Here is a 24,803-nt window from a genome sequence, read left to right on the forward strand (position 1 = left end):
TAAAAGGTAAATGCACATTAAATATGTGTGTGTGTTTAAATTTCAATGAAAAGGTTTTTGTTTTAGAATTGATCAAAGTGAAACCAGACTCTCTGTATTATTAGCACCAAGTTCAGAAACCTAAGATGATGTTAAAGGGGGCCTGGCTTAGTGGGAGAGCACTATGATTTTGAGTCAAAACTGGGTTTGAATTTGTGCCATTCCTTTGCTGTCTGACCTTGGGCAGGCAAACTATTTAACCCTTCTAAGCTTCAGCTTCCTCACCTGTGAAATGATGGTGGTAATAGCACCTACCTCACACAGTGTAGCTGGGTGAGTTCTGTGAGGTAACAAAAGTGAAGTACTTAGCTTGGCACAGCAGATGCTCAGTAAGTGGTAGCCATTATTGTGAATGTAGCCTCAGGAATACGTCTCCAGCCAAAGAGGCCTCTCTGGGTTTCTGGATCCTGAGGCCACTGGTTGGCAGGAAATGAAGGTCATTAAAGGGAACCTTAGCATTTTGTATTATTTTTCCCTTTTAGTTTAGCTGTGCACTGAAACGAGAATTGTCTTTGCTTTGTCACTTAACTAGCAAGTGACACCAATTCTCTAAGACTGAGGTTTTCTTTTTAAATCTGGAAAATGGACATAAAAATTCTTCCTTTGTATCTTTCAAAAGCAGTTATGAGACTCATATATGAAGGTCGTAAAGTCAATAAAGTAATGTTGATTTTTAAAAAGGCAAAAGAAAAAAAAAGCTCCTCTCTTGACACTCTTCTTTTCCTGGCTTCTTAATTTCAGGCTAATTCCTGGAACTAGTGGTAGTTGGTCTAGTGCAGGCATGGGGAACTTTTTTTCTGCCAAGAGCCATTTGGATATTTATAACATCATTCATGGTCCATACAAAATTATCAACTTAAAAATTATCTATGAAAAAAACTCCTAGATTGATTGAATTTCGAGCCCCACCTGCGGTTGCCTTGGCAAGGCCTGACCAAATGATTTTGTGGGCCGCATACGGCCTGTGGGCTGGACTTTCCCCACCCTTGGTCTAGTGGGGAGAAAAAGAAGCAGAGAATGAAGATACCTAGTTTCTTATCCCAACTCTGATACTTAACTTCCTAAGTTGAGGAAGTCACTAACAGCTGAACTTCCATTTCCTCATGTTTAAAATATGAATTGTCGTTGGGTAAGCATCTATTAGATATCTGCAGGCACAGTACTAAATGCTGTAATTGTAAATAATACCAGCTAACATACACTAAGCGTACTGTATGTGCCAATCATTTTGCTAGGAGCATTATCTCTAACCCTATAAAACCTTGGAAGTTAAAATTGTCTTATCCCTATTTTATAGTTGAGGAAATTGAGGCTTAGAGGGTTTAAATTGATTTGCCTTATGGTGAACAAACCAAGGTCTTCTCAGAGGAACTTATGGTCTAGGAAGGTAGGTGAAGGTATAATGAAATAATTGTAATATTGTGAATGTCTCTACACATACCTGTATATCTAAAATACTTATTTCAGATTTGTGGTAGAAAAGCAAATGAGATTTAGTGTGAAAGGTGTTTTAAAGAAACCTGATGTTGCCTGGCCGGGCTTGGCTCAGCGGTTGAGCATTGACCTAGGATCCAGGCGATCGGGGTTTGATTCCCGGTCAGGGCACATGCCCGGGTTATGGGCTCTATCCCCAGTCGGGGGCGTGCAGGAGGCAGCTGATCAGTGACTCTCTCATCATTGATCTTTCTCTCTCTCTCTCTCCCTCTCCTTTCCTCTCTCCAAAATCAATAAAGATATATTTTAAAAGAAACCTGATGTTATTGAAACAGAATAGTTTTGTCATGTTGTATGAAACTAGTTATGAGAGTCCATTTCAACAACCATTTACTGAGCTAATTCAATAAGTACTTATATTCCCAGACTGTCTTGTTTTGCAGTAGGTAGAGTATTAACAGACCTTAGACTCTTTACAGCACCACCTCTTCTTTCTTCTGAGACCTGATCACAATTCTAAACCAACAAATTTCTTCGACCTCACCAGAATCAATCATCCATTGATTGTACTACCTTTTAAAAAATTTTTAAATTTATTTCAATTACAGTTTACATTCAATATTATTTTGTACTAGTTTCAGGTGTACGGCATAATGGTTAGACAACCATATACTTTAAAAAGTGTTCCCTCTGATATTTTCAGTACCCAACTGGCACTGTATATAGTTATTACAATATTATTGACTAGATTTCCTATGCTGTACTTTACATCCCATAACTATTTTTAATAGCCACAACAATCTTGAGAAAGAAGAGCAAAGTTGGAGGAATCACACTACCTAATATCAAACTATACTACAAGACAATAGTAATCAAAACAGCATGGTACTGCCATAAAAACATATATATCAATGAAACAGAGTAGAGATCCCAGAAATAAACCCATATCTATATGGTCAATTAATATTTGAACAAGGAGGCAAGAACATATAATGGGGTAAAGACAGTCTATTCACTAAATGGTGTTGGGAAAATTGGACAGACACATGCCAAAAATGAAAGTAGACCACCTTTTACACCAAATACAAGAATAAACTCAAAATTGATAAAGACTTAAATGTAAGGTTAGATACCATAAAAATACTAGAAGAAAACACAGGCAATAAAATTTTGGACATTTCTTTTAGTAATATTTTTTTCTAATATATCCTCACAAAAGGGAAACAAAAGAAAAACAAATGGGACTCCATCAAACTAAAATGTTTTTGCAGAACAAAGGAAATCATCAGCAAAATCAAAAGACAAGCCACTGAATGGGAGAACATATTCATCAATGATGTATCTGAAAAGGGGTTAATATCCAAATTTATAAAGGACTTGTACAACTCAACACCAAAAAAACAATCTAATTTAAAAATAGGCAAAGGATCTACTACTTTTTTTTTTTTTTTTTTTTTTTTTTACTGCCTCTTACCCACTGCTTGTGCTTAGTTCTCACTTTAGGAAGCCTAAATCCCATGGTCCATCATTGTAATTACTTTTTTTCCCATATACCTTTGAATCCCTTGTCCCTCTTTTCCTTTATCATTCTCACCTAGCAGAACTCAACCCTGGTTAAATCCAACCCTTTGCTAATGTGCATCTGTACCTATATGGCTGAACAAGACTAAAGGAAACCTCACAATGTTTATAACTGGTGTTTCTTTAAATCATTACCCTCAAGTGGACCCTTGGAGTTTCCTTGCATCCTACCAAATTTCTCTAGTTCTTTTTCCTGAAATTGCTCAGGTCCAGATCACCACATTGCTAAATCCATTGGTGTGTTCTCAGACCTCATCCTACTTGACTTACTAATAATTTAGCACAGTTTATCACTCTTTTCTCCTGGGCACCTACTCTATGTTGTTTCTCTCCCTACTGCAATGGCTACTCCTTCTCTGATACATCCTCCTGTTCTCTTAACATTGAAGTGCCTCTGTGCTTAATTTTAGAATGTATTTTCCTCCCTTTATCTACATTCACTCCCTTGGTGATATCATCTAGCCTTGTAGGTTTATTTACACAGCAGTGGTGGCAAAGATGGTGCTCACCCAATAGTCCTGTTCACTTCTACTTTCCACTCTGTTGGGTTGCTCAATGTGTCTAGTTCTTGTTAATCAGAATATAAGCACAGTCAGGGGCAATTAAGAGCAAGTACTAGCATCTGAGGTTGTGGAGTTGCCAGATGAAAACTGCGTGGAAATTCAAGTTACCTTTGGAAGAAAGCCACTAACGAGAGCTGCCTGTCCTCACTGGTTTGTGACATGAACAAAAAATAAGCCTTAGTTGTGTGAAACAATTGAGATTTGGAGGTTTGTTACCACAACATAGTTGAGTCTATATTGACTAAGGAACCACATGTACATCTCCCTCCCTTGAACTCCAGACTACCACAGCCAGATATCTATTCAATTTCTCCATTTGGATTTCTAATAGACAACTTAAAACCAGAATTCCTGATGCCCCCCAAGCCAGCTCCTCCAACAGTTTTCTTCATCAGAATAAATGAAGATGTCATAGTTCTAGTTGCTTAGTACAGAAATCTTGGAGTCCCTTGACTTCTTCCTTTCAGTCACACCCCATATCCAATCCATCAGCAAATCCTAGCAGCTCTACTTTCAAAACATATCCACAATCCTCCCACTCTGCCAATCTCTACAACCGCCCCTCTGGTTCAAGTCACCATCCTCCTTTTGCTTCATTACCATGACAGTCTCCTAGATAACCTTCCTGCTTCCACCCTTGCCCCACTACAGTTCACATGGCACCTAGAGTGATCCATTTTAAAAAGTAAATCAGTAGATGTCATTTCTATGTTCAAAACAATTCAGTGTGTTTCCAAAGTCAAATTTCTTACAGCGGTCTACAAAAGCTTACATGAACTGGCCCCTGTTACATCTGTGACCTCTTAATCAGCCCTAATCCCCTTACTCACGCCATTCCTGCACTCTGGCCTCCTTGCTCTTTAGCAAAAACATCAAGCATATTTTCTCATTTTCTGCTTTTGATCTTACTCTTCCTTTTTCCTGGAACACTCTTTCCCCAGATTACTACAGAGCTTGTCCCTCAAATTTTACTGTGCGTCAGAATCACCTGATGGGCTTATTAAAACACAGATATCTGGGCCCCATTCTAGAGTTTATGATTGAGTAGGTCTGGGAGGAGCAATGATTTGCGTTTCTAACAAGTTTCCAGGGCTGATGACTATGGCTTAAAGACCATTTCTTTGAGAAACACTGTTCTCTGCTCAGGAGTTACCTTATGAGCAAAGCCATTGAATACCATATATAAAATAACAACCTGACCCCAACATTTTTGTATCCCTCTTACCCTGCTATATTTTCCTCCATAACACACATTGTCTAACAAATATGGCTGTAATTTTTGTTTGTTTGTTTACTATGTGTCTTTCCCTCTGGATTGTAAATACCATAAGAGCAGGGATTTGGTTTCATTTATGGCTTTATGATACAGCCTCTATCTCCTATGCCTAGCACAGTGCCTGGCACATAGTAGGTGCTTAATAAATATTTGTTGAGTGAATAGTCAAAATAAAATGTTGTACAATAAGCTTTTGGTGACCAAAGATTCTGGGGGAATTGCTCACAAGGATAGCTCACCTTTGACAACCATTCAATCACTCTAGCTAACTGCTCTTATATTCTGTCTCTCGCTTTCTGGATTATATTTTGTGTTACTGTCATCCCTGCTACTGATCATGCCATAAAGCACTGGTGATGCCTGGGGAAGCATACTGATTTGTAGAATGGAGAGTGTGCTATAACTTTATTTCAGGAAACCAAAGGGAGAGGGAGAATCCCAAGTGAAGCTGGTCTAATGCTTGTAATCAATTGTTCTGAGAGCAATTATTTTATTACCCTTTACTGAATACCTGCTTGTGCAAGGGCTACAGAAAATAATAAAACAAAGTTCTATTCCCACTCTGATGGCAGAACCAAATAGATTGAATCAAATATGGCAAAACACCATTAGCAAAGAGAAGAGAGGTAAAACTTCTGCCTAAAATTGCTGAGGTGGAGAAATTGGGGTGGGGGGGGAGTCTTCACCAGGAATATGGTGTTTGAGCTGGGTTTTAAAGCATAAGTAGAAGTTAAGTTTGTGATAAATGACAAAAGGGGGTAGTAAAGGCATTTAATACAAAAGACCAGCTTCAGCAAAAGGAGAGATGCATGCAGTACTGGTGACATTAAAAATAGTAACAATCAGTTATACACAGAATCAACAAATACAAATATTATCCTAAGCAAGAAAAGTGGACTTCGGCCATAGACAAGCTGGCATGGCCATGTCATTGCATACAAACTTTATTATCAGCTCCAGAGAGAGATTAGAGTGTTAAAGAAATGCGGAGTAGTATGGCATAGCTGATATTAATGTAATAATAATAGCTGACACCGCATGATTACTATGAGGCAGGCACTGTGCTTTGCATGCTTTATCTTATAAAATCCTCCAGTCAACCCCTATACAGTGAATACTGTTACCATTCCCATTTTACAGATTGAAAATTGGATATCAAAGATATTCATTCTTTTACCTAAGATCACCCAACTCTGAAATATTAGAGCTGGATTTATGTCTATATAGACTGACTCCAAAGCTTTACTAAGGTACATTGTCTCAGGTAATGGCTAGAACATAGGTTGCCTCTAAGATTGTGGGGATATACAAGCAGGTAAAATAGGTTGACATTTCTATTATAAACATTATTGTTTGGTTGAAAAAACAAGACTCTCAGTCATGCAACCTAAGGAACATGCAAGGACTGTCCTACAGGAACATATGACACTTGCCCAGTGAGAGGAACACATAATGTGTGCTGTGTCATCTTTTCACTGAGCTGAAATGATCATGGAAGAAATGGAACTTGAGCTTGACCTTGAGAGGTACGGAATAGTAGAAAAAAATGTGGAATTAGGGTTAGAAGTGCTAGGGTTCACTAGCTAGCAGTGTGACGTGGGCCAAAGTAATTTCCTGCAGTGTCCTCATCTGTAAAATGGGTGGTTTGGTTTAGGCTAGTGTTTCTCAACAGATGTGCCCTACCCCCATGAGGTATTTTGGAAATCGTGAGGGCATTTTTGCCTGTCAAAATGATTGGATAAGGCTGTTAGGTAATGGTCAGGAATGATAGCTTTCTGTACACTGCAAAGAATTGTCCTGCATTCTGCCGTACACTTAAAAGACCTCTGGATATTCATGAAGGTGAAAGCTGTTTATAATTATCTGAGCCTAGAACATAACCACATTTGATACATTGAAATACATTTTTCATGGTTTTATTATTATTGATTAAAATTATCCTGTAAATAAAGGAAAAATTGAACCATTATTTTCAGAACTTTACAATGAGTTATTCACCATTTCAGAGAATCAACACTCTAAAAGCAACTCCCTCCATAGTATTTGAGTCACTAGTGCAATTTCTCAGTATATTTCTGCTTCTGCAGGCTGTCACATTCATGGTGATTCTGCCTCGACTTGCTAGCCTCTGGCAGTTTCATTACATCTTCTAATATAGCCATGTCTAAGCATTTACATATTGAAATATGTATTGTTTCATTATAAATGACCTTTTTTTTCTTTGCAATGCAATTATGGCATGATATGTTTTAAATTATTTACTACATATTTATTGTCACTTATTATGAATTTCTTTTCAGGATAGCAAGAAAGAATAATAAATACTTATAATAAAAATGATGTGCTTGTCTGATAGAGTTAAGAACCACTGTCTAGATAATCTCTCAGGGCCTTTCCACTTCTAACTTTCTCTGAGTATAAGGAGGGGTTGGATTTTGAGAGGAAGGGGCAGAGCATTCCAGCATGGGAACACCACCAGTGACGCGGCCTGGTTAAGCAAAGGTTGGACTGAACCCAGACAAACCAGGTTAGGGCAAAGACGTCCTCAGGGCCTTGTCTTGTCATGTTCCCTGGAAGCCACTCCTTTTATGCTTCCCTCCTCACTGTAATTGAAGACTCCTGGGGGAACTGCCAGAACTGGCATTACAGGAAATTGCTTGTGGCCAGTGAGGTTTCTCTGGTTACTTTCCTCAGTCACAGAGGACAGTGATGTTTTCCTGTCTGTTAGCTGGATGTCTTTTCCTCCTTCTTCTGCCAAGTTCCCAAGAAAACATAACTTCGGCTTCTTACATTTTTTTAATCTACATACTTTTTAATTTTTTTAAAGATTGGCATGCATGTGTGTTGATAGAAATAGAGCTACCTACATAGGAATTTATTTACCTAGTCTTCTATATTGTTCTTTTTTCTGTTATGGTATCAACTTCTCAGAAATATAGTTGCAATAGCTAAGGGTTCTGTAGAAACTTAGTAAAATGCAACAATCTCAATATACAGATTTATATCCATAGGCAAAAATTCAAAGATAACTACTCTGTCACAGTGAAACATTCTTTTTTTTTTTTTTTTTTTTAATTTATCTTTACTGTTGAAAGTATTACAGATGTCCCCCTTTTTTCCCCCATTGATCCCCTCCACCATTACCCTGCCCAGACCCCCTCAGGCCTTTACCACACTATTGTCTGTGTTCTTGGGTTATGCATATATGCATATAAATTCTTCTTTTTAATTTATCTTTATTGTTGAAAGTATTACAGGTGTCCCATTTTTCCCCCCAAATGACTCCCCCCAGGCCTTCACCCTGTTATTGACTGTGTCCATGGGTTATGCATATATTCATATAACTTCTTTGGTTAATCTCTTCCCACCCTCCACACCCCTTCCTTCTTCCTTCTGAATTTAATTGTCTGTTGCATGGGTCAATGTCTCTGGATCTATTTAGTTCATCAGATTCTTTTGTTCATTAGCTTCTTCTTAAAAAAGACCCTTCAGAATTTTCTGTAGTGCAGGTCTGGTGGTGATGAACTCCTTTAGCTTTTTCTTATCTGTGAAGCTCTTTATCTGACCTTCAGTTCTAAATGATAGCTTTGCTGGGTAGAGCAATCTTGGTTGTAATTCCACATTTTTCATCACTTGGAATATTCCTTGCCACTCCTTTCTGGCCTACAAAGTTTCTGTTGAGAAATCAGCTGACAGTTGTATGGGTGCTCACTTGTAGGTAACTGACTGCTTTTCTCTTACTGCTTTTAAGATTCTCTCTTTGTCTTTAACTTTTGGCATTTTGATTATGATGTGTCTTGGTGTGGGCCTCTTTGAGTTCCTCTTGTTTGGGACCTTCTGTGCTTCCTGGACTTGTAAGTCTATTTCTTTCACCAGATAGGGGAAGTTATCTATTTTTTCAAATAGGTTGTCAAATTCTTGTTCTCTTTTTTCTCCTTCTGGCACCCCAATAATACATATGTTGGGCCTCTTGAAGTTGTCCCAGAGGCTCCTTATACTATCTTCATATTTCTGGATTCTTTTTTCATTTTGCTCTTCTGATTCGGTGGGGTTTTTTTGTTTCCTCATGTTCCAAATTGCTGCTTTGATTCTCAGTGTCCTCTACTCTACTGTTGATTCCCTGTAAATTATTTTTCATTTCTGTTCATGTAACCTTCATTTCTGATAGGTATTTTATTAGGTCATCCATGGTCTCACTTGTTTTCATAATAGTCTTACTAATATCCTTGAGCATCCTTATAACCAAAATTCTGAACTCTGTATCTGTTAGCTTGCTTAGTTCTATGTCATTTAGTTCCTTTTCTGGAGATTTCTTCTGTTCTTTCCTTTGTGACATGTTTCTTTGCCTCCACATTTTGGCTGCTCCCAGGTGTTTGTTTTGTATTAGGTAGAGCTGATATGTCTCCTGGAATTTGTAGAGTGGCTTTGTATAGTAAGTGTCCTGTAGGGTCCAGTGGCTCAGCCTCCCCAGTCACCTGAGCTGGGCCTTCTAGGTGCTCCCGTGTGGGCTGTGAGGACCAGCTGCAACTACAGCCAAAGAGCTGCTATGCTGGAGAGACCCTTATGGATCAGGATTTACTTCAGTGGAGCTTTGGTGTTCACCAAGTGTGCCCCTTGGTGTGTCACTCGTGGATGTGATAGGGTTGTAATCCAGCGTAGTCAAGTCTGACTACCAGGCACACTGTCTCTGGGGCCTCCTGGGAGGTGCAAAGTCAGCCTCTGCCAGTGCCTTGCCCAGGGCCACCCAGCATGAGCTGCACAGTAAATTGTAGTTGGCTGCTACTTTGCTGGGCTTGGAGGTGTCCAGGAGAGGCCAAGCTATGAGCCACTAGTGCCAGGCCTGGGGCCACTTATCAAGCCATATGAGACACACTGCTGTTTGTTTGAGAGACTTTAGGAAAGTCCTAAGCATAAGACTCAAGAGGCCACTTGCATAGAAAAGTCACTGGAAATGGCTTGGATGAGCTTGCAGGTAGGGAGGGGCGGGTTCTCAAGGAATCAGAATCACTGGGGTGGGCCAAAGGTGTGAGTCAGGTGCTAGAGATTCAAATATGGCGCCTACCTGCCTGCTGTGCACGGGGAGGGCTCGCCAAAGGAGCAATGGCCTCTGCCAGCTCTTCTGCCTTGGAGAAAGCTGCCCCTCTACCTCTCGCCCCAATATCAGGCAGGTTAGTTCCTCCCCAAGTGTCCCAGGTTCCTTTCAAGCTGCTGCTGGTGCTCAGGCTCAGAGGAGGGTGTCTGAGTCTGTGCTCAGGTCCTTTAAGAGGAGCTGCCTGGGACTCCCGCACCCTCCGCAACCCTCTGCGACAGCCCCCGCTGGTTTTCACAGCCCAAAGTTGTGGGGATTTCTCTTCCCAGCCCTGGAGCCCTGGACTGGGGACCCTGATGTGAGGCTGGGACCCTTTGCTCCTCCAGGAAACCTCCACCACTGAGATGTCCCTCCTGGGTTTAAACTGTGGCACCGGGTGTGGGCCCCTGGCCGCTTGTCCGCTATCCAATCTGGATCCACTCACATCTCTGCGTCTCCGCCCCTTCTACCAGTCTCGATGCTTTTTCAGTTTCCTGGTTGTAGGGCCTCTATTCAGCTAGATTTCAGGAAGTTCTGAGTAATGGTGGTTCTGTATTTTAGTTGTAATTTTGATGTGGTTATGGGAGGTGGCAAGTACAGCTGTTACCTATGCCACCGTCTTGTTTCCTCTTGCATATAAATTCTTGATTAATCTCTCCACACCCACTCCCCACCCCTGCCTTCCCTCTGAGATGTGTCAGTCTATTCTGTGCTTCAATGTCTCTGGATCTATTTTGTTCATCAATGTATTTTGTTCATTAGATTCCACATATAAGTGAGATCATGTGATACTTGACTTTCTCTGCCTGGCTTATTTCACTTAGCATAATACTCTCCAGGTCCCTCCATGCTGTTCAGGTCCTGTTGTTAGAATTCTTCCTCTGCCTTATTCAACTCCTTTACTTCATGCTAGAGATCAGGAACCTTTTGATTCACAATAAACAGATTTTTATGGGACACCCAAAAGTCACTGTTTGAAAGTAGGCCATAGTTCCAAACAGATACCACTTCAACTTTGGCAATGCCTATTGAGTCCTCTTCATTTCAAGGGGATGACTTTTATCATTTAGTAATATATTGTTTTTTCTTCTTATTAATGATATATACTCATTGAATACTATTTGGAAAGTACAGAAATATTTGGAAAAACAAATATAAATTATCCATTGTCTGAATAAATATAGTATTCAACATTAGACAAAATGACACATAGGTGAAGGTTATATTCAGTGCTACACTGTTTCTCTGTTCTCTCTTCTGTGCCAGCCCCTGGTTTCCCCCTCACACAGTACCTCTAGATCTCACTCATGAAAACTTGCCTGCCCTATATATCATAAAATGGAGGACAAACTGCAAAGTATATAATAGCACTTACCATGTCACATGTCGAAAGCATATAAGAGAGATAAAATACCACATACCAGAAAGGTGTTTGGAATCTAAAATAGCAATATTTTGTCATAGCTCTGCCATCACTACCTTATTACTTGGGTGTTGTGGTGATAAAGAGTTGTGGGACTATCTAAAGAGATGAGACCATCTGAGAAATTCCCAATGCTCCTTGGAAATTAGGAAAAAGCTCACAGTACAAAGTGGCAAGAATGATTAAGTGTGAGGCTGGCTCATAAATATGACTTTCTCTTTTTAAAAACCAAACAAACAAACAAACAAAAAAACTGCCAACGTTAAACCAAAAAAGATGATACTAACTCTATCCCAGAGATAAAGTTCTTATTACAGATAATATTTAGAATTTATGTTTTGCTTTTTTTCCAAAGTGGATAAGATCAGAATGGCAGTTTCCTCATTTTTGAGTTTTCACATTAAGGGTCTGGTAGACAAAGGACTTAGAAAACACTAAGGCATAAGGGCTAAGGTCAAGACCTTGGAGTTAGACTTGGGTTCAAGTTCCAGCTCTAGTCATGTGGTCATCAAACATTCCTTATGTGCCATCCACTATTTTAGACATTGGAAATACAATGTTGGACAACACAGATAAGGTCCCTACTAACAGAAAGTTTACATTCTAGTGGGGGCAGACAGAATGGTTAATGTAGAAAAGATAACAGTGATATGATTGGAAGTAACTGGGGGCTACCTTAGGTTGAGTGGTCAGGATTTAACTAAGACCTGCATGATGAAAAGAGGCCAGCAACAAAAAACATCTAAGAGAAGAACATTCCAGACAGAAGTAACAGCTAGGACAAAAGCCCCAAGGCAGAAACAGGCTTAACTTTTTAAAGAATAGAATGAATACCAGTGTGATTGAAGCAGAGGGAGAGAATGAAGAGATGAAGTTGGAGAGGGTCAGCACATGTCACATCTTGTGGGGGTCTTGTAGAAATTCAGCTAGTGATAATCATCATCATCATAACAAAGCAAAGAAGAAAGAAGGAAGTTGGACAGTTTGAGGGATACTGTACAATACCACCTGAAGAATTTGGTTATAACTAACTGGGCACAGAGGTGCCACTGTAAGATTTGAATTATGTGTTGAAAGTGGAGCCTGAGTGGAACAATTCTGAGAACAGAGTACAGGGCTCATTTTCATCTATCATTACATTTCAGCACTTGATATTTTTTTCAAATTCTCAGTTACAGGCACTGCTTTCTCAATGAGTACAAATACATAAGTCCAGTGGGGCCCCGGGATATATCAAGGGTTTATTTTGAGCGCCATGTAAAGAAATTCTTTTGTATTTTGTGACTAGAATTTCTACCAATGACAGAGTATCTGACCATAAACCAGCTAGCAAAGTAGCTTTTGGTGAGGTATAAATCTGACCTAAAAGGGTGCTAGCTTAAGATGACTTTTTATTTCACATGACTCATGGCACCATCAAATAAATTTACTTGGTTAGGAGAACTGTGGCTAAGGGTTAAGTTCCTTGGAGCGACATTGCTTCTTGGTTTGCATGGTTTACTAACTTCCTTTTTTTTTTTTTTTTTTTAATAGGGAGAGAATAAATCCTATGGAAAGCCGTGTGGAGGCCAAGATTGCAGTTGGGGCTGTAAATGCTTTCCTGAGAAAGGAATGAGAGTAAGTTACTTCTTTCATTGTTGAAAGACAAATTGTCACAGGAGCTGTTATCTGAAGTGTGTGGGTTTTCTTTAGAATTAAACTGCTTAGAATTTCCTCTTATGACCCTGTGGAACAAGCAAAGTAATGAGGACCAGCTGGAAGAAGCTTTGCTAACTAATAATAGGCAGAAGTAAATTGGTCAAAGTCTCTGAGAGACCAGGAAGAGGTTTCCTTCATTAACTTAATGCCAAGATTTCCTCAAAGTTTCATCTGAAGTATTTGCAAAAGCCAGTTAGGTTGTGTAGAACCAGATTATGATATATTTCTAGATATGTGTAAATTGTCATAGCTCATTTATATCTATGTGGTTATTTCCTATCACTCTGGGGACCAAGTGGTCCAATTGTTATCTACAGAGTAGGGGTCTGACTCGTCCAATATCAAAAGTACATGGTACCCATAAAGACCAAAATTATAGGTAAGTATACATAAAGAGTGATTTATAAGTACTATATTAAAACATAGGCTATGTTTTAAAATATTATGTAATATATTCAGTGTAGTGTCCCCTATTAGCAATGAACAGTTCAAATTGTTGTGCAAATTACAATGAACACAGCGCATTTGATGCAGCATTTCCGTCAATCCTTGTGTATGCATATGTGATGAGTTACCCCAGATGATTTCTATCTCTGATTTTCACTGAATAGACCTGTATCTTAAGTGTAACTCAGGAAAGTATTCAAGGGGGCTCAATCTGTAAAAAGAAATAAATGTTTCCAGAATTTATGGCCACACTATGTAATTCAGATCTTTCTACTTCCAGCACTGTATTTGCACGTTCATAACACTCAAACAAGCCTAAGAACTTACACAGTCAAAGGAAGGTAGCATAAACAACTCAACAAGGCCCTCAAAAACATAGCCAAACAGGGAACAGAGTGACCGTTCCACCTTCTGTTTCATTATCTTCTATTTGCAGTAAAGTGAAATGTCAAACTATACCAGAATTTGAAGAAGAGAATAAAAAGCCATCTCCTGATCAAAAATAACCAGACCCATTTTACATTAAAGGCATAGACTTAGAGAATAATAAAATATCAGAAAAGGAAGGTAGCTTAATGAGCTCCTCATCTTATCTACTAATTGTACAGTCTCTGAAAAGGAAAACGACTTCCTGGGGTCACACAGCAAATTGATGACAAATTTGGACTATTACCTGAGTCTTTTTATTTCTCTCTTATTTACTTTACCCACTGCTGCCTCCCAGGTAAGTTATGTTCAGTGTTGCCACCGAGACCCATACCCTTGCCTCTGATCTACAACCAGAAAACACTTTAGAAAAAATAATTCTACAATAAATATATGAATACATTCTTTTTTCTATTTTTATTAAATTTATTGGAGTGACACTGGTTAATAAGGTTATGTAGGTTTCAAGTACATTTTTATGGTACATGATCTGTACAAGGATAGATAAAAGTAGGTTTACAGTTGTGAGTACATGAAACACAATTTATTCTTGTATCATTTATTTGTGTTGCAACTGGAAACCTGCTTTTGCCAACCTTTGTATATTGCATTGTGTGCCCACCACCCAAAGTCAAATCATCTTCCACAGCAAGCAATGAAGACAATGCAAAAGTCTCCCTCGATGCTCTCTCAGTCCCACTATTGTCTTTCTGGGTTTTTTTCTGTATATAATCAGAGATATGTACAACTACGTGTAAAAACAGTTTCATTTTCTGTTTTTTCCTCAAAATATAATCGTGTGTGTGTGTGTGTGTGTGTATTCTGTGCCTTATTTTGTGTGTGTTTTTGTTGTTGTTTTCCACTTACTATGTCCTTAAGATCTTCTCTACCCCATAGTTTAGTCTAGCCATTCCCTTTTTGATGAACATTTAGGTTGTTATAAGGTTTTGCTATTGGTAGTGCTATGGTAGAAATCCTTGAACAGGCCACCTTGTACGCATCTCAAGCATAGATACTAAGGGTCAGAATTACCAGATACAAGTATAATAGGCATTTTTAATTTTTAACGCTGATGCTCAGTTATCCCACAAAGTATCTATTCCAATTTACACTTGAATCAGCATTGTAGAAGAGTGCCCATGTTTCTACACCCTTGCCAGCACTTCATATTTTTCTAATGTGGGTGAAAATCATCCCAATTCCCAGACTACACATGAGTTTAAGCATCTTTTCACATATTCATTGTATGTTTGTGTTTCTTCTGTGAATTTCCTGGCCATGTCCTCTATCCACTTTACTAAGGGGTGATTCTTATTGACTTACTTTACATCTGCAAAGATATGGCAAATAAAAATTGCACAAGGGGAAGCACTTGAGATTTGAAATTTGACACAAAATTTGCATTTCCTGATTGGTTGTGGGGACAGGAAGCAGTTAGTCAGACCCCACAGCCAGGAAAATGAGAAGCAGCTTTGGACTGTTTATTGGGTTCAGGAGCCTTTTAAAGTAGAAAATTTCAGCCCTGGCTGGTGTGGCTAAGTGGTTAAAGTGTGGGCCCAAGCACCGAAGGGCCTTAAGTTTGATTCCCAGTCAGGAGCACATAACTGAGCTGCAGGTTAAATCCTTGGCTTTGGTCAGGGCACACGCAGGAGGCAACCAATCAATGTGTCTCTCTCACATGGCTCTCTCCTCCACTCCCTCCCTCCCTTCCACTCTCTCTAAAAAATCAATGGAAAAAATACCCTTGGGTGAGGATTAACAACAACAAAATAAATAGAAAAATTTAATATATATCTGAATGGAAGTTAGTTCTATACCAGGCAAACATGCCTACTATGACCTCATTGTTTAACCCTTGGATGAGATTTTGATCTTTGAAGATAGAAGGCAATGGATTTCCTCTGCAAGGAGCCCTCGTTTGGATTCCAAACATCTGGAACCCAAGTCTGTCTTCTCCTTCGAAAACATGAGTGGTTGAAGGGGTGTGGGATGGAGAAAATAAAATATCACCACACATTTTTTTCTTCAATATTTAAAGGACTCAGAGTCCACACAGTTGAACATGTTTTGAAAAGTTTATTTGTGAAATCTGAAGTTTCTGGGTCAGGGTTATTGAACCAGACCAAACTGTATTTCATGAGTGAAGAGCAGGGATGTCCTATTTCCCAAGTTACATCAGGAAGCCAGTACTCATGGAGCAGATCCTGTGAACACAGATGCTTGAAGCCGACACAACACCAGGTCCCTTTTTGTCATCCTCCCTACAGTCTTACGTTCCCAGGGCCAAGCAAGATTGTTTAAACTGGCCCCAACACTGTTGACCCTGCAGGGCAGCCCCTCAGAACTCCTTTTGTGCAGATGTCAGAAAGATTTGAGACTGTTTTCCTTAGCTAAGAAGAGGGCCCCATTTGGATTTCAAGCTGTTCCTCTCAAGCTCTGCAAGCTGGGAGGGGAACTGAATGTTGGGTCATCCTGAGATACACTGCAGCCCTTGGCAGGCCTGCCTCCTGACTTGGAGAGACATCAAGCACATAACTTGCTGGGCAGTGTGTACTTTTCCTTTGCCAAAGTCCTCTTGAACTGACTAGGACATTTACACAACACCTAGCACTCCTGCACACCTGCAATCCAACCCTTTTTGCCTTAAGCTATCACAAACTGATTTCTCGAAAGTATGCTTTATCTGGTAAAAACCCTTTCCTAGTGTTGGTACATTACTTTGTACTTTCTAAAGCATCTTCTCTTCCTAGAGTCTGTATTATTATCTGTATGCTACAAATAAACTGATATGTGATTTGCCCAAGATCACTAGCCTGTTAATGGATCAACCTTATTAACCTACATTAGGGAAATGTCAACTTTAAAATAATGCATCCCTAGTAATGTTAAAGAAAGGGGCTTTCCCCTGCATATTTAAATTTGGATTTAATGTTTAACTTCAGTTTTCTTTCTTGGGGGTAGGTGTTATTATCTAGAAGAACCACTCTTTTGAGTTGTTCTCTTCCCTGTTTGTTTGTTGTTGTTGTTGTTTTGTTGTTGTTTTTCTGCCATTGGATTGAATAAACCATTTCAGGTTGACATTTCTATCCCTTCCCTTTTCCCCTACTGGATTTGAAAGCATTGTGCTCCATCGGTGTTTGTCTGAGTTGGGAGCAGGCAGGACTATTTGTTTTGTTCTGAGCCTACTATTCCTTGATACTATTTTAAGGGTCTCCCTGTTTTAACACTGTTCTGTTGTTAATATATAGCATGGTGAGCTCCTAATTATCCATGCCTTATAAAGGACCACTATTACAATAACACCAAACTGCAAGGAATGTTTGAATTCTCCCTTAGATAAGGACTATTTGCTCCAGATGTATAGCTTGGGAAGCTATGTCCGAGATAAAGAGTTTATAAGGCAAGCCTGAGTTTAAAGAGAAGGAGCCTAGGGTTCTTAATTCCTTATCTCCTGTCTGTATTTTGCCACTTCTTTGTCACAAAATGTATTTCCCACAAATTCCAGAGCCCAAGTGCATTAACCACTAGTCTTTCAATTTACTCTCCTCCTGCAAACAGCTGGTGTTCCCTGTGTCAGCTCACTGGTGCCTTGGCTACCAAGAGGCCTCTCCATTTTCTTCTGAATTACGCAATTCCTGTGTACATCTTTCCTTCCTCCCTTTGTATCCTCAAACCCCTGCCCTGCCCAACCACTACCACACACCAATGTCCTTATCCTCTACTGCTTCAAAGTGAAAGATCATATTGCACATGACCTCCTTGGGTGGCCAAGCCTTGCTCCAGCTGCCTGTACAAAGCTTCTTCCCTTCATTGCCTACTCACTCTGCAGCCCTCTATGAGCTGCAGCCCTCCTCACTGCTAATACTGGTCACCACTGACTTGCTTGTTGCCAAATCCTATGAACATTTTTCATTTGTATCTTCCTTGACTTCTCTGCTGCATGAGGTACCTCATTCTCCCCTGAATCTCTCTGTTCCTGAAACCAATGTCAAAAGAGAAAGTTTGTGATTATCTTTGACACAATTATTCATGAATGTTCTCATCTTGGAGGAAGAACAAGTTGCTGGGAGTAAAACAAAAACATTTTGCCAACTCCCTTACATGGGTAGGCACAGAATAAGAAGAAATCACACAAAAGAGGAGATCAGGTTCAAACCTCAGAGGAGTTAGGCAGAGCAGATTCACAAAGTAAGCTGCAGGAACCAGAGTGTGGGAAAGGGCTAGGACCCTTACAGCTAGCTAACAGGACCTAAAGAAATATATGAAAATAACTGTCATGGATCTTTGCCTTCTTTTAGCAGAAAGGAATCCTCCCTAGACAGGAAACTTTCATTTGCTTCACAGCGACCTTACAGCTAATCCAAGATGTGGAGAGTACGACTGAAACCATAACCACCCAGATTGGCTGGCTGGTTGGTTGGTTGGTTGGTTAGTCCTTCATGAAACACTTTGTAGTATTGGATTATTGGATTTCTTTTTTTTTTTTTTTAATGCTTTTATTGATTTCAGAGAGAGGAAGGGAGAGAGAAATAGAAACATCAATGATGAGAGAGCCATTGATCGGCTGCCTCCGGCATGCCCCCCACTGAGGACTGAGCTCGCAACCCAAGCATGTGCCCTGACTGGGAATTGTAGTGTTGGATTTCTTAATTACAGATTTCATAATGCTATTCTCTCTTAGTTGTTTTCCTACTTTTATGGGACTCCCCAAGTTTCGGTCCTCATCCCACTTCTCACTGTAGGTCTCCCACAGTGAGGTTTCATACATTCCAGGGATTTAAGCTACCACCTGTGCCGTGATAAATATTATATCTTCATCTCTAGCTCAGACCTTTCTCCTCAGCTTCTTGTCAATATTGGCAATTTCTTGGTGGACATCTCTGCTAAGATTTTCACTGGCGCCATAAACATATCTCATACAGAATTCAACCATCAACCTCCACCAGATGTGTTTCTTCCCATGTCCTACTTATCTCTTCCCCTTTTCAGCAAATGGCCCCAACCATGCATTCCATTGTTTAAGTCAGAAACCTGAGGGTCATTCTTGTCTCCTCTTTCCTTTCCTCACAATCATCTCTAATTCATCATCAAATTCTGTCCATTTAACTTCATAAATAGAGCTCAAATCCATCCACTTTATTCCATACCTATTTCTCCAAAGCAGGCTTGTATAATTTCTTGCATGAACTACCATAATAGCCTCCAGACTGGCCTTCTAACTTCCAGTCTCACCCTTTTCCATCCACTTGCCAATCCACTGTCATAATCTTGCCAAAACACAAGTGTAATTATGAAATTATGAAACTCTTGCTTAAAATTCTTCAATGGCTTCCCATAAATCTCAAATAAAATCTTAACTCTAATATGTTTACAAAGTCCTCCATTGCCTATCCCTTTATCATCTCTCTGACATTATCTGTCATCACTAATAGTCTCCCTTTTCAGGAGACAAAACAAAACCATAACGTGAAGTGAAGTATTTACAGTTCACAGAACCTGCTATGTTTTTTAATATGTTCCAGGTTTTACACCTGCTACCCCCATTTACATCCCTAGATCTACCCTTTCTCTGCTGACTTGCTTCTATGTACTCATTGTTTAAAACCGAACACAGACTTCACCTCCTCATGAAGCTTTCCACTATCAGCAAGGCTCACGTTATCTACTCTTTTCATCATTTCTTTAATGCTGAACTACAGCGTCTTGTCTGCACTCCACAATCTTAACTCCTAAAGGGCAGAAACTAGGTCTTAGTCTCTGCAGAGGCAGTAGGCATTACAAACTGTTTCATGAAGGACTGACCAACCAATCAGCCAATCTGGATGGTTATGGTTCCAGTCGTACTCTCCACATCTTGGATTAGCTGTAAGGTCGCTGTGAAGCAAATGAAAGTTTCCTGTCTAGGGAGGATTCCTTTCTGCTAAAAGAAGGCAAAGATCCATGACAGTTATTTTCATATATTTCTTTAGGTCCTGTTAGCTAGCTGTAAGGGTCCTAGCCCTTTCCCACACTCTGGTTCCTGCAGCTTACTTTGTGAATCTGCTCTGCCTAACTCCTCTGAGGTTTGAACCTGATCTCCTCTTTTGTGTGATTTCTTCTTATTCTGTGCCTACCCATGTAAGGGAGTTGGCAAAATGTTTTTGTTTTACTCCCAGCAACTTGTTCTTCCTCCAAGATGAGAACATTCATGAATAATTGTGTCAAAGATAATCACACACTTTCTCTTTTGACATTTATTTCACCCTCCCCTCCACCAAACCTTTTGCTTAAAGCCTCTTAACCTTATGCAAAGTTTTTGGTCTTCAGTTTCCCTTGTTCCTCTTCCTTGTGGGGGAGAAGGATAATGTTTGTGCAAGGAAGTAGCCATTGGGTGGCAGTAGGGTAGGGAGGTGAAAAACCAAGGGTCCTTGTGTATTTAAATATAGTTATTTCAGTTGAGGATAATTGATGATAATGATGATAATGTTAAAATTTAGTGTCTCTGCACTGAATCAAGATGCAATTGTAGCCCAACAGATGTTCAAGGTTATCGTAATCCCTTCTTAGATCATAATGGGGCAGTTTGGGCTTTGGGAGATATTTTATCTGTGCTAGTGAGGGAGGCTTTAGTTAGAGAGGAGCCAGGCAGCTGGGGAAAGAGATAAATACACAGGTGCAGAGTCAAGAGCACTTCTTTAGATATCTGGAAACCTAAGTGCCACGTCTGAGCTTTGACAGCTGGATGACATTGAGCTGGTGCTTTCTCTCCTTAGGGTGTCAATTTACCCATAAGTAAAATGAGGGTTTGGGCCTGAATAATCTTGAAGAACCACCAGTTCTGATGATTTAAGTCAGACTCCATGTTACTGTACCGTGACAGTTCCTTGCCTCTAGAGTGTCTTATCATACCTTCTAGTGTTGCAGTGAGATGTGGAGAGCAATGTTTGACAGTGTTCTACCCTCTGGAGTGTTGTCTTGGTAGCTTCCTCGATGTAAATCGCTTGCAGTGGCTTTTTTACTGCTGATGCTGGAAGTTTCTAACAGCTAAAGTCCTGACAGCTCCTGTAATCCTGCAGGAATTTAGAGTGCTCTCTGTCCTTGGCCATGGCTGGTGTGATTTGAAAAGAATCATAAGGATATCTCCTCATCACCCATACTCCCAAAATATCTTCCCTGCCTTGCTTAGGAATTATTTCTGCAGTTCTAGTTTTAGAGACCCATTCTTTAGGTTTAGCATTGTTTTATCCTTGCATTGATTGAATAATTTGCGTGTTCCTCTCTGATGAGAAGAGGAGGTTCACTCTGCATACCTGGGGAGCAATTGTGTGCACAAATCTTCAGGGAAAGCTGTTTTCCTTGTATTGGCCCTGATGATCTATATATCATAGACACTGGATATCAAGATATGGGTGACCAAGCATCTTGCATGCCAATGTGTGGCATATCCTCTCCTCTTAGAGTCTGCCTTCACCTTCCCTCTCCAACTATTTACCCCTTTCCTCTCTTTGTTTTCTTTTTCCTCCCTGGTGTCTAACTTCTCCTTTCTCCTTCCAGGCTTTTCTCCCTCTCACTGGAGCACTTCTAGCTCTCCATCTTTCATTTCCATTTTCCCCATCAGGGACTCCTAACCCAGTTTTTCCCCTCTGCTTCCAGTTGACTAGACTTACAGCCTGTGTCACTAGTCCATGTTTTTTGCCGTCTATCAGCAGGCATGAAACTACAACAGCAGGATATTGGAAAGAGTTGCTGTGATGTACTTTATGGAAACATCCACTTATCCAGATATTTTAAATCTCAGAGCCTGGATCAATGGTCTCCAGAATTGGGGGTGGGCATGGTGGCACATGTGAGTCCATCCATTGGGGTGCAAAAGAAAATATTACAACTTCTATTTCCATTTAAATTGAGAAAATATAGAAATAACTTAAGCTTGGGATTAAATAATTTAATTTATGCAAAGTGCTTCAAACAGTGTGTAGTCCACTAAGTGCTATGTAAAAATAGTCATTATTATTACTGATTAATTATTAATAATAACTATTATTATTAATCATTTCAAATGTGTAGATATATTGTCATTGGCACCCTCTCGGGGTGGCTCTGTCCTCAGCTTTCCTGTTACATATGCTTTGTAAGGTATTCTGAGGGAAAAGTGGGAGCCCACAAGATGGAAGGGGTAACCCTGAGGCCCTCATTTTTTTTCTGTATATATACCAGAGATGTTGCTATTCTATGATGTATGTATATCAGAGATGTTGCTATTCTATATTACTCATATAATCATGATTCCAGTTAAGTGGACTCATAGACTATATTATCTAACTGCATTCACCCTCACAAAATGGACAAGTGACTTAAGAAGATTCCTGCAAATAAACCATGTATTGGAGATAATACTGATAATGTAAGCATATGAAAATGGCAGTGCTCACACTTCTCCTACTTCTAGAGTTTTTCACCAGCCTTATTATGAGGTAAAACCAACAATAATCTAATTTTGCCTGACAAGAAGTTGGCAAAAAGGGAATGCAAAAATAATCAAGAAGACTACATGAAATATGGATTTACAACCATTCTAAATAATGGAAGATCTTGCCTTAAGTGTATATTGTGCCTTGAAATGCTAACTAATAATATAAAAAGCCATCATGATTAACAAGATATTTGACATGTTATTTATTTCATCTTTATCTCACCCTTTTAAATTTCTATTTATTGTGTGTGTTTCATAATATATGTATGTACATATATATGTAGAGTAGGACATGTATATATTTCATACACATACATGCATATATATGTATATATGGCATGCTCAGGTTTTTTTAACTGAAAAGTGTGTCCAATTAGAAATATTTGGAGACCACTGGCCTATACCATATTTAAATAAATGGGGACCCCTAAACAGAGGCAAAAGAACATTGAAGAGAAAAATAACTATTCCTATACCTCTTGCTCTTTCCCTATAGAACAACCATGCCAACTTTAGAGCCTCACCTTGAAAACTTTATATAAAATTAAGCAATGGGGATTTCATAAGTTGGGAGAAGTGAGACAGCAAAGAAATTTAAAAATCATAAAATCTTGAGCTTGGGAGGTTGGATCCAAACCTCAAGTGGCATATAGTTTATAAAAGACTTTCCCATCATGCTTGTGAATGTTCTTTCCCTTGCTTTAAATATGAAAAGACTTAGAAGAATTGGTTTCAGAGAGGTTAAAATTATTTCCCAAGGTCCCATGTAGGCGGCATTGTTGAGATTTGAATCAAATATTCTATCCCCCTACTCACTGTTCTCTCTGCCATGTCGAATGGGCTCATTATCCCGTGGGGTCATAATCAGCTAAGCTCATTGTGGTTGGATCGTTGTGAATGAAGGAATACTTGTAATGAAGAAAATCTGCTAAGAAGATGTAGACCAGATATCAACAAATCAATTATTTTTCCCCTGGCCCAGTGAAAAGTAACTTCTGGCTACTTGTGTAACACGCGTTTATATCCTTGTTTGGGTTTTAAAATGTTTTCCTAACATCCATGTCTTTTAAGAGCTAAAAAAATGAAATTCATGCATATGAAAAGGCCAGCTTTCATCTGTGATTATAAGTTTTGTGAGGAGTCACATCAGTTTTTTACAGCTCTGATTCAGGTCTGTTCCTGTATATAGGCCACTCACTGTATGGAACTCCACTGCAACAGAGTTAGAAATGCATGTAGATGAACTTACCAAGTATATGTCAAGAAAGTAATTTGGTGTCTATTCTGAAAAGACTTGCATTAATGGAAGTCTTCCAAGAATGTTTAACAAAATTAATTGCAAGGCGTTTCTCTTAAGTTACAGTATGAGTCAGTGGGAAAAATGTGCATTACTTTGCAGAAATTTGCTTCACTATCATCTTTTCAAAAAAGCTTTTATTTTAACAAATGAGGCACATGGACAATTATTTAATGACCACCTTTACTTATAGAGGTACAGATCCTAGACTATGCTCTGCATTTCAATTTTCTTGTTGTGTTGCGTGAGGTTCAAGCCCACTAGACAAACATTTAAAAAGCAATATGGGCCCTGGCTGGTGTGACTCAGTGGTAGAGTGTTGGCCCACACACCAAAGAGTCGCGGGGTTGAATCCCAGTCAAAAGCACATACCTGGGTAGTAGATTTGATCCTCAGCCGCAGTTTGAGGTGCATGCAGGAGGCAACCAATCGATGTGTCTCTCTCACATCAGTGTTTCTCTCTCCTCTCTCTCTCCCCTTCCCCCTCTCCTTTCCACTTTCTCTAAAAATCAATAGAAAAATTATCCTCAGGTGAGGATTAAGGGAAAAAAAAGCATCCTGGGGGCTACATATTGGTGCAGGCACTGTGGGGAGTGCAAACATGTTATAAACACTGGACCTCTATTTATGGAGACCACACACAAGCACACACACATACACACACACACACACACACAGCAGTGCTTAACTACACAACACTGCATCTGGATTGAAAGTCTGAATGCCAGAGCACAAGTCCTCAAAAGGAGATATTGGTATGGACTAGAATGATTAAGCAACTCTTTTTTAAAATATAGTGACAAAATTGTTTCTTAGGAAGATTATCTTGGTGGGAGTTGTGCAGGATGGATTGGAGTGAGAGACATGATAGGAAAATAGGACACTCCCTATTTTTAGAGGCTGTCATGTCCAAAATTCCCTAGCACAACAAAATGGAAAGTTTGCATTTTCTGCTGCTCAGTTCCTATCTTTCTTTAAATGATTCTTTTCAACCTTGAACACACACAGACAGACATACATCCACATTTACCTAATATTGTGATTTGATGATGAGGGCTAGTCTTCGTTTTAGATGAATGTGTCACCCTTCTATTTTTTA

The 24,803-nt window shown here is 39.5% G+C and overlaps 1 protein-coding gene across 3 annotated transcripts in view; it reads left to right on the forward strand.

Annotated features, from left to right (window-relative positions):
* Window positions 1-24,803, forward strand: part of COL4A6 (collagen type IV alpha 6 chain) — a 294,921-nt gene that overhangs the window by 98,706 nt on the left and 171,412 nt on the right. For all 3 annotated transcript variants that reach the window (XM_081125610.1, XM_081125612.1, XM_081125611.1), the window contains exon 3: window positions 12,918-13,001. In XM_081125610.1, coding sequence (XP_080981736.1) covers window positions 12,918-13,001 — 84 coding nt within the window. The remainder of the gene's footprint in view (window positions 1-12,917; window positions 13,002-24,803) is intronic.

The sequence above is a fragment of the Miniopterus schreibersii genome, assembly GCF_964146895.1.
Source record: "Miniopterus schreibersii genome assembly, chromosome: X".
Lineage (NCBI taxonomy): Eukaryota > Metazoa > Chordata > Mammalia > Chiroptera > Miniopteridae > Miniopterus > Miniopterus schreibersii.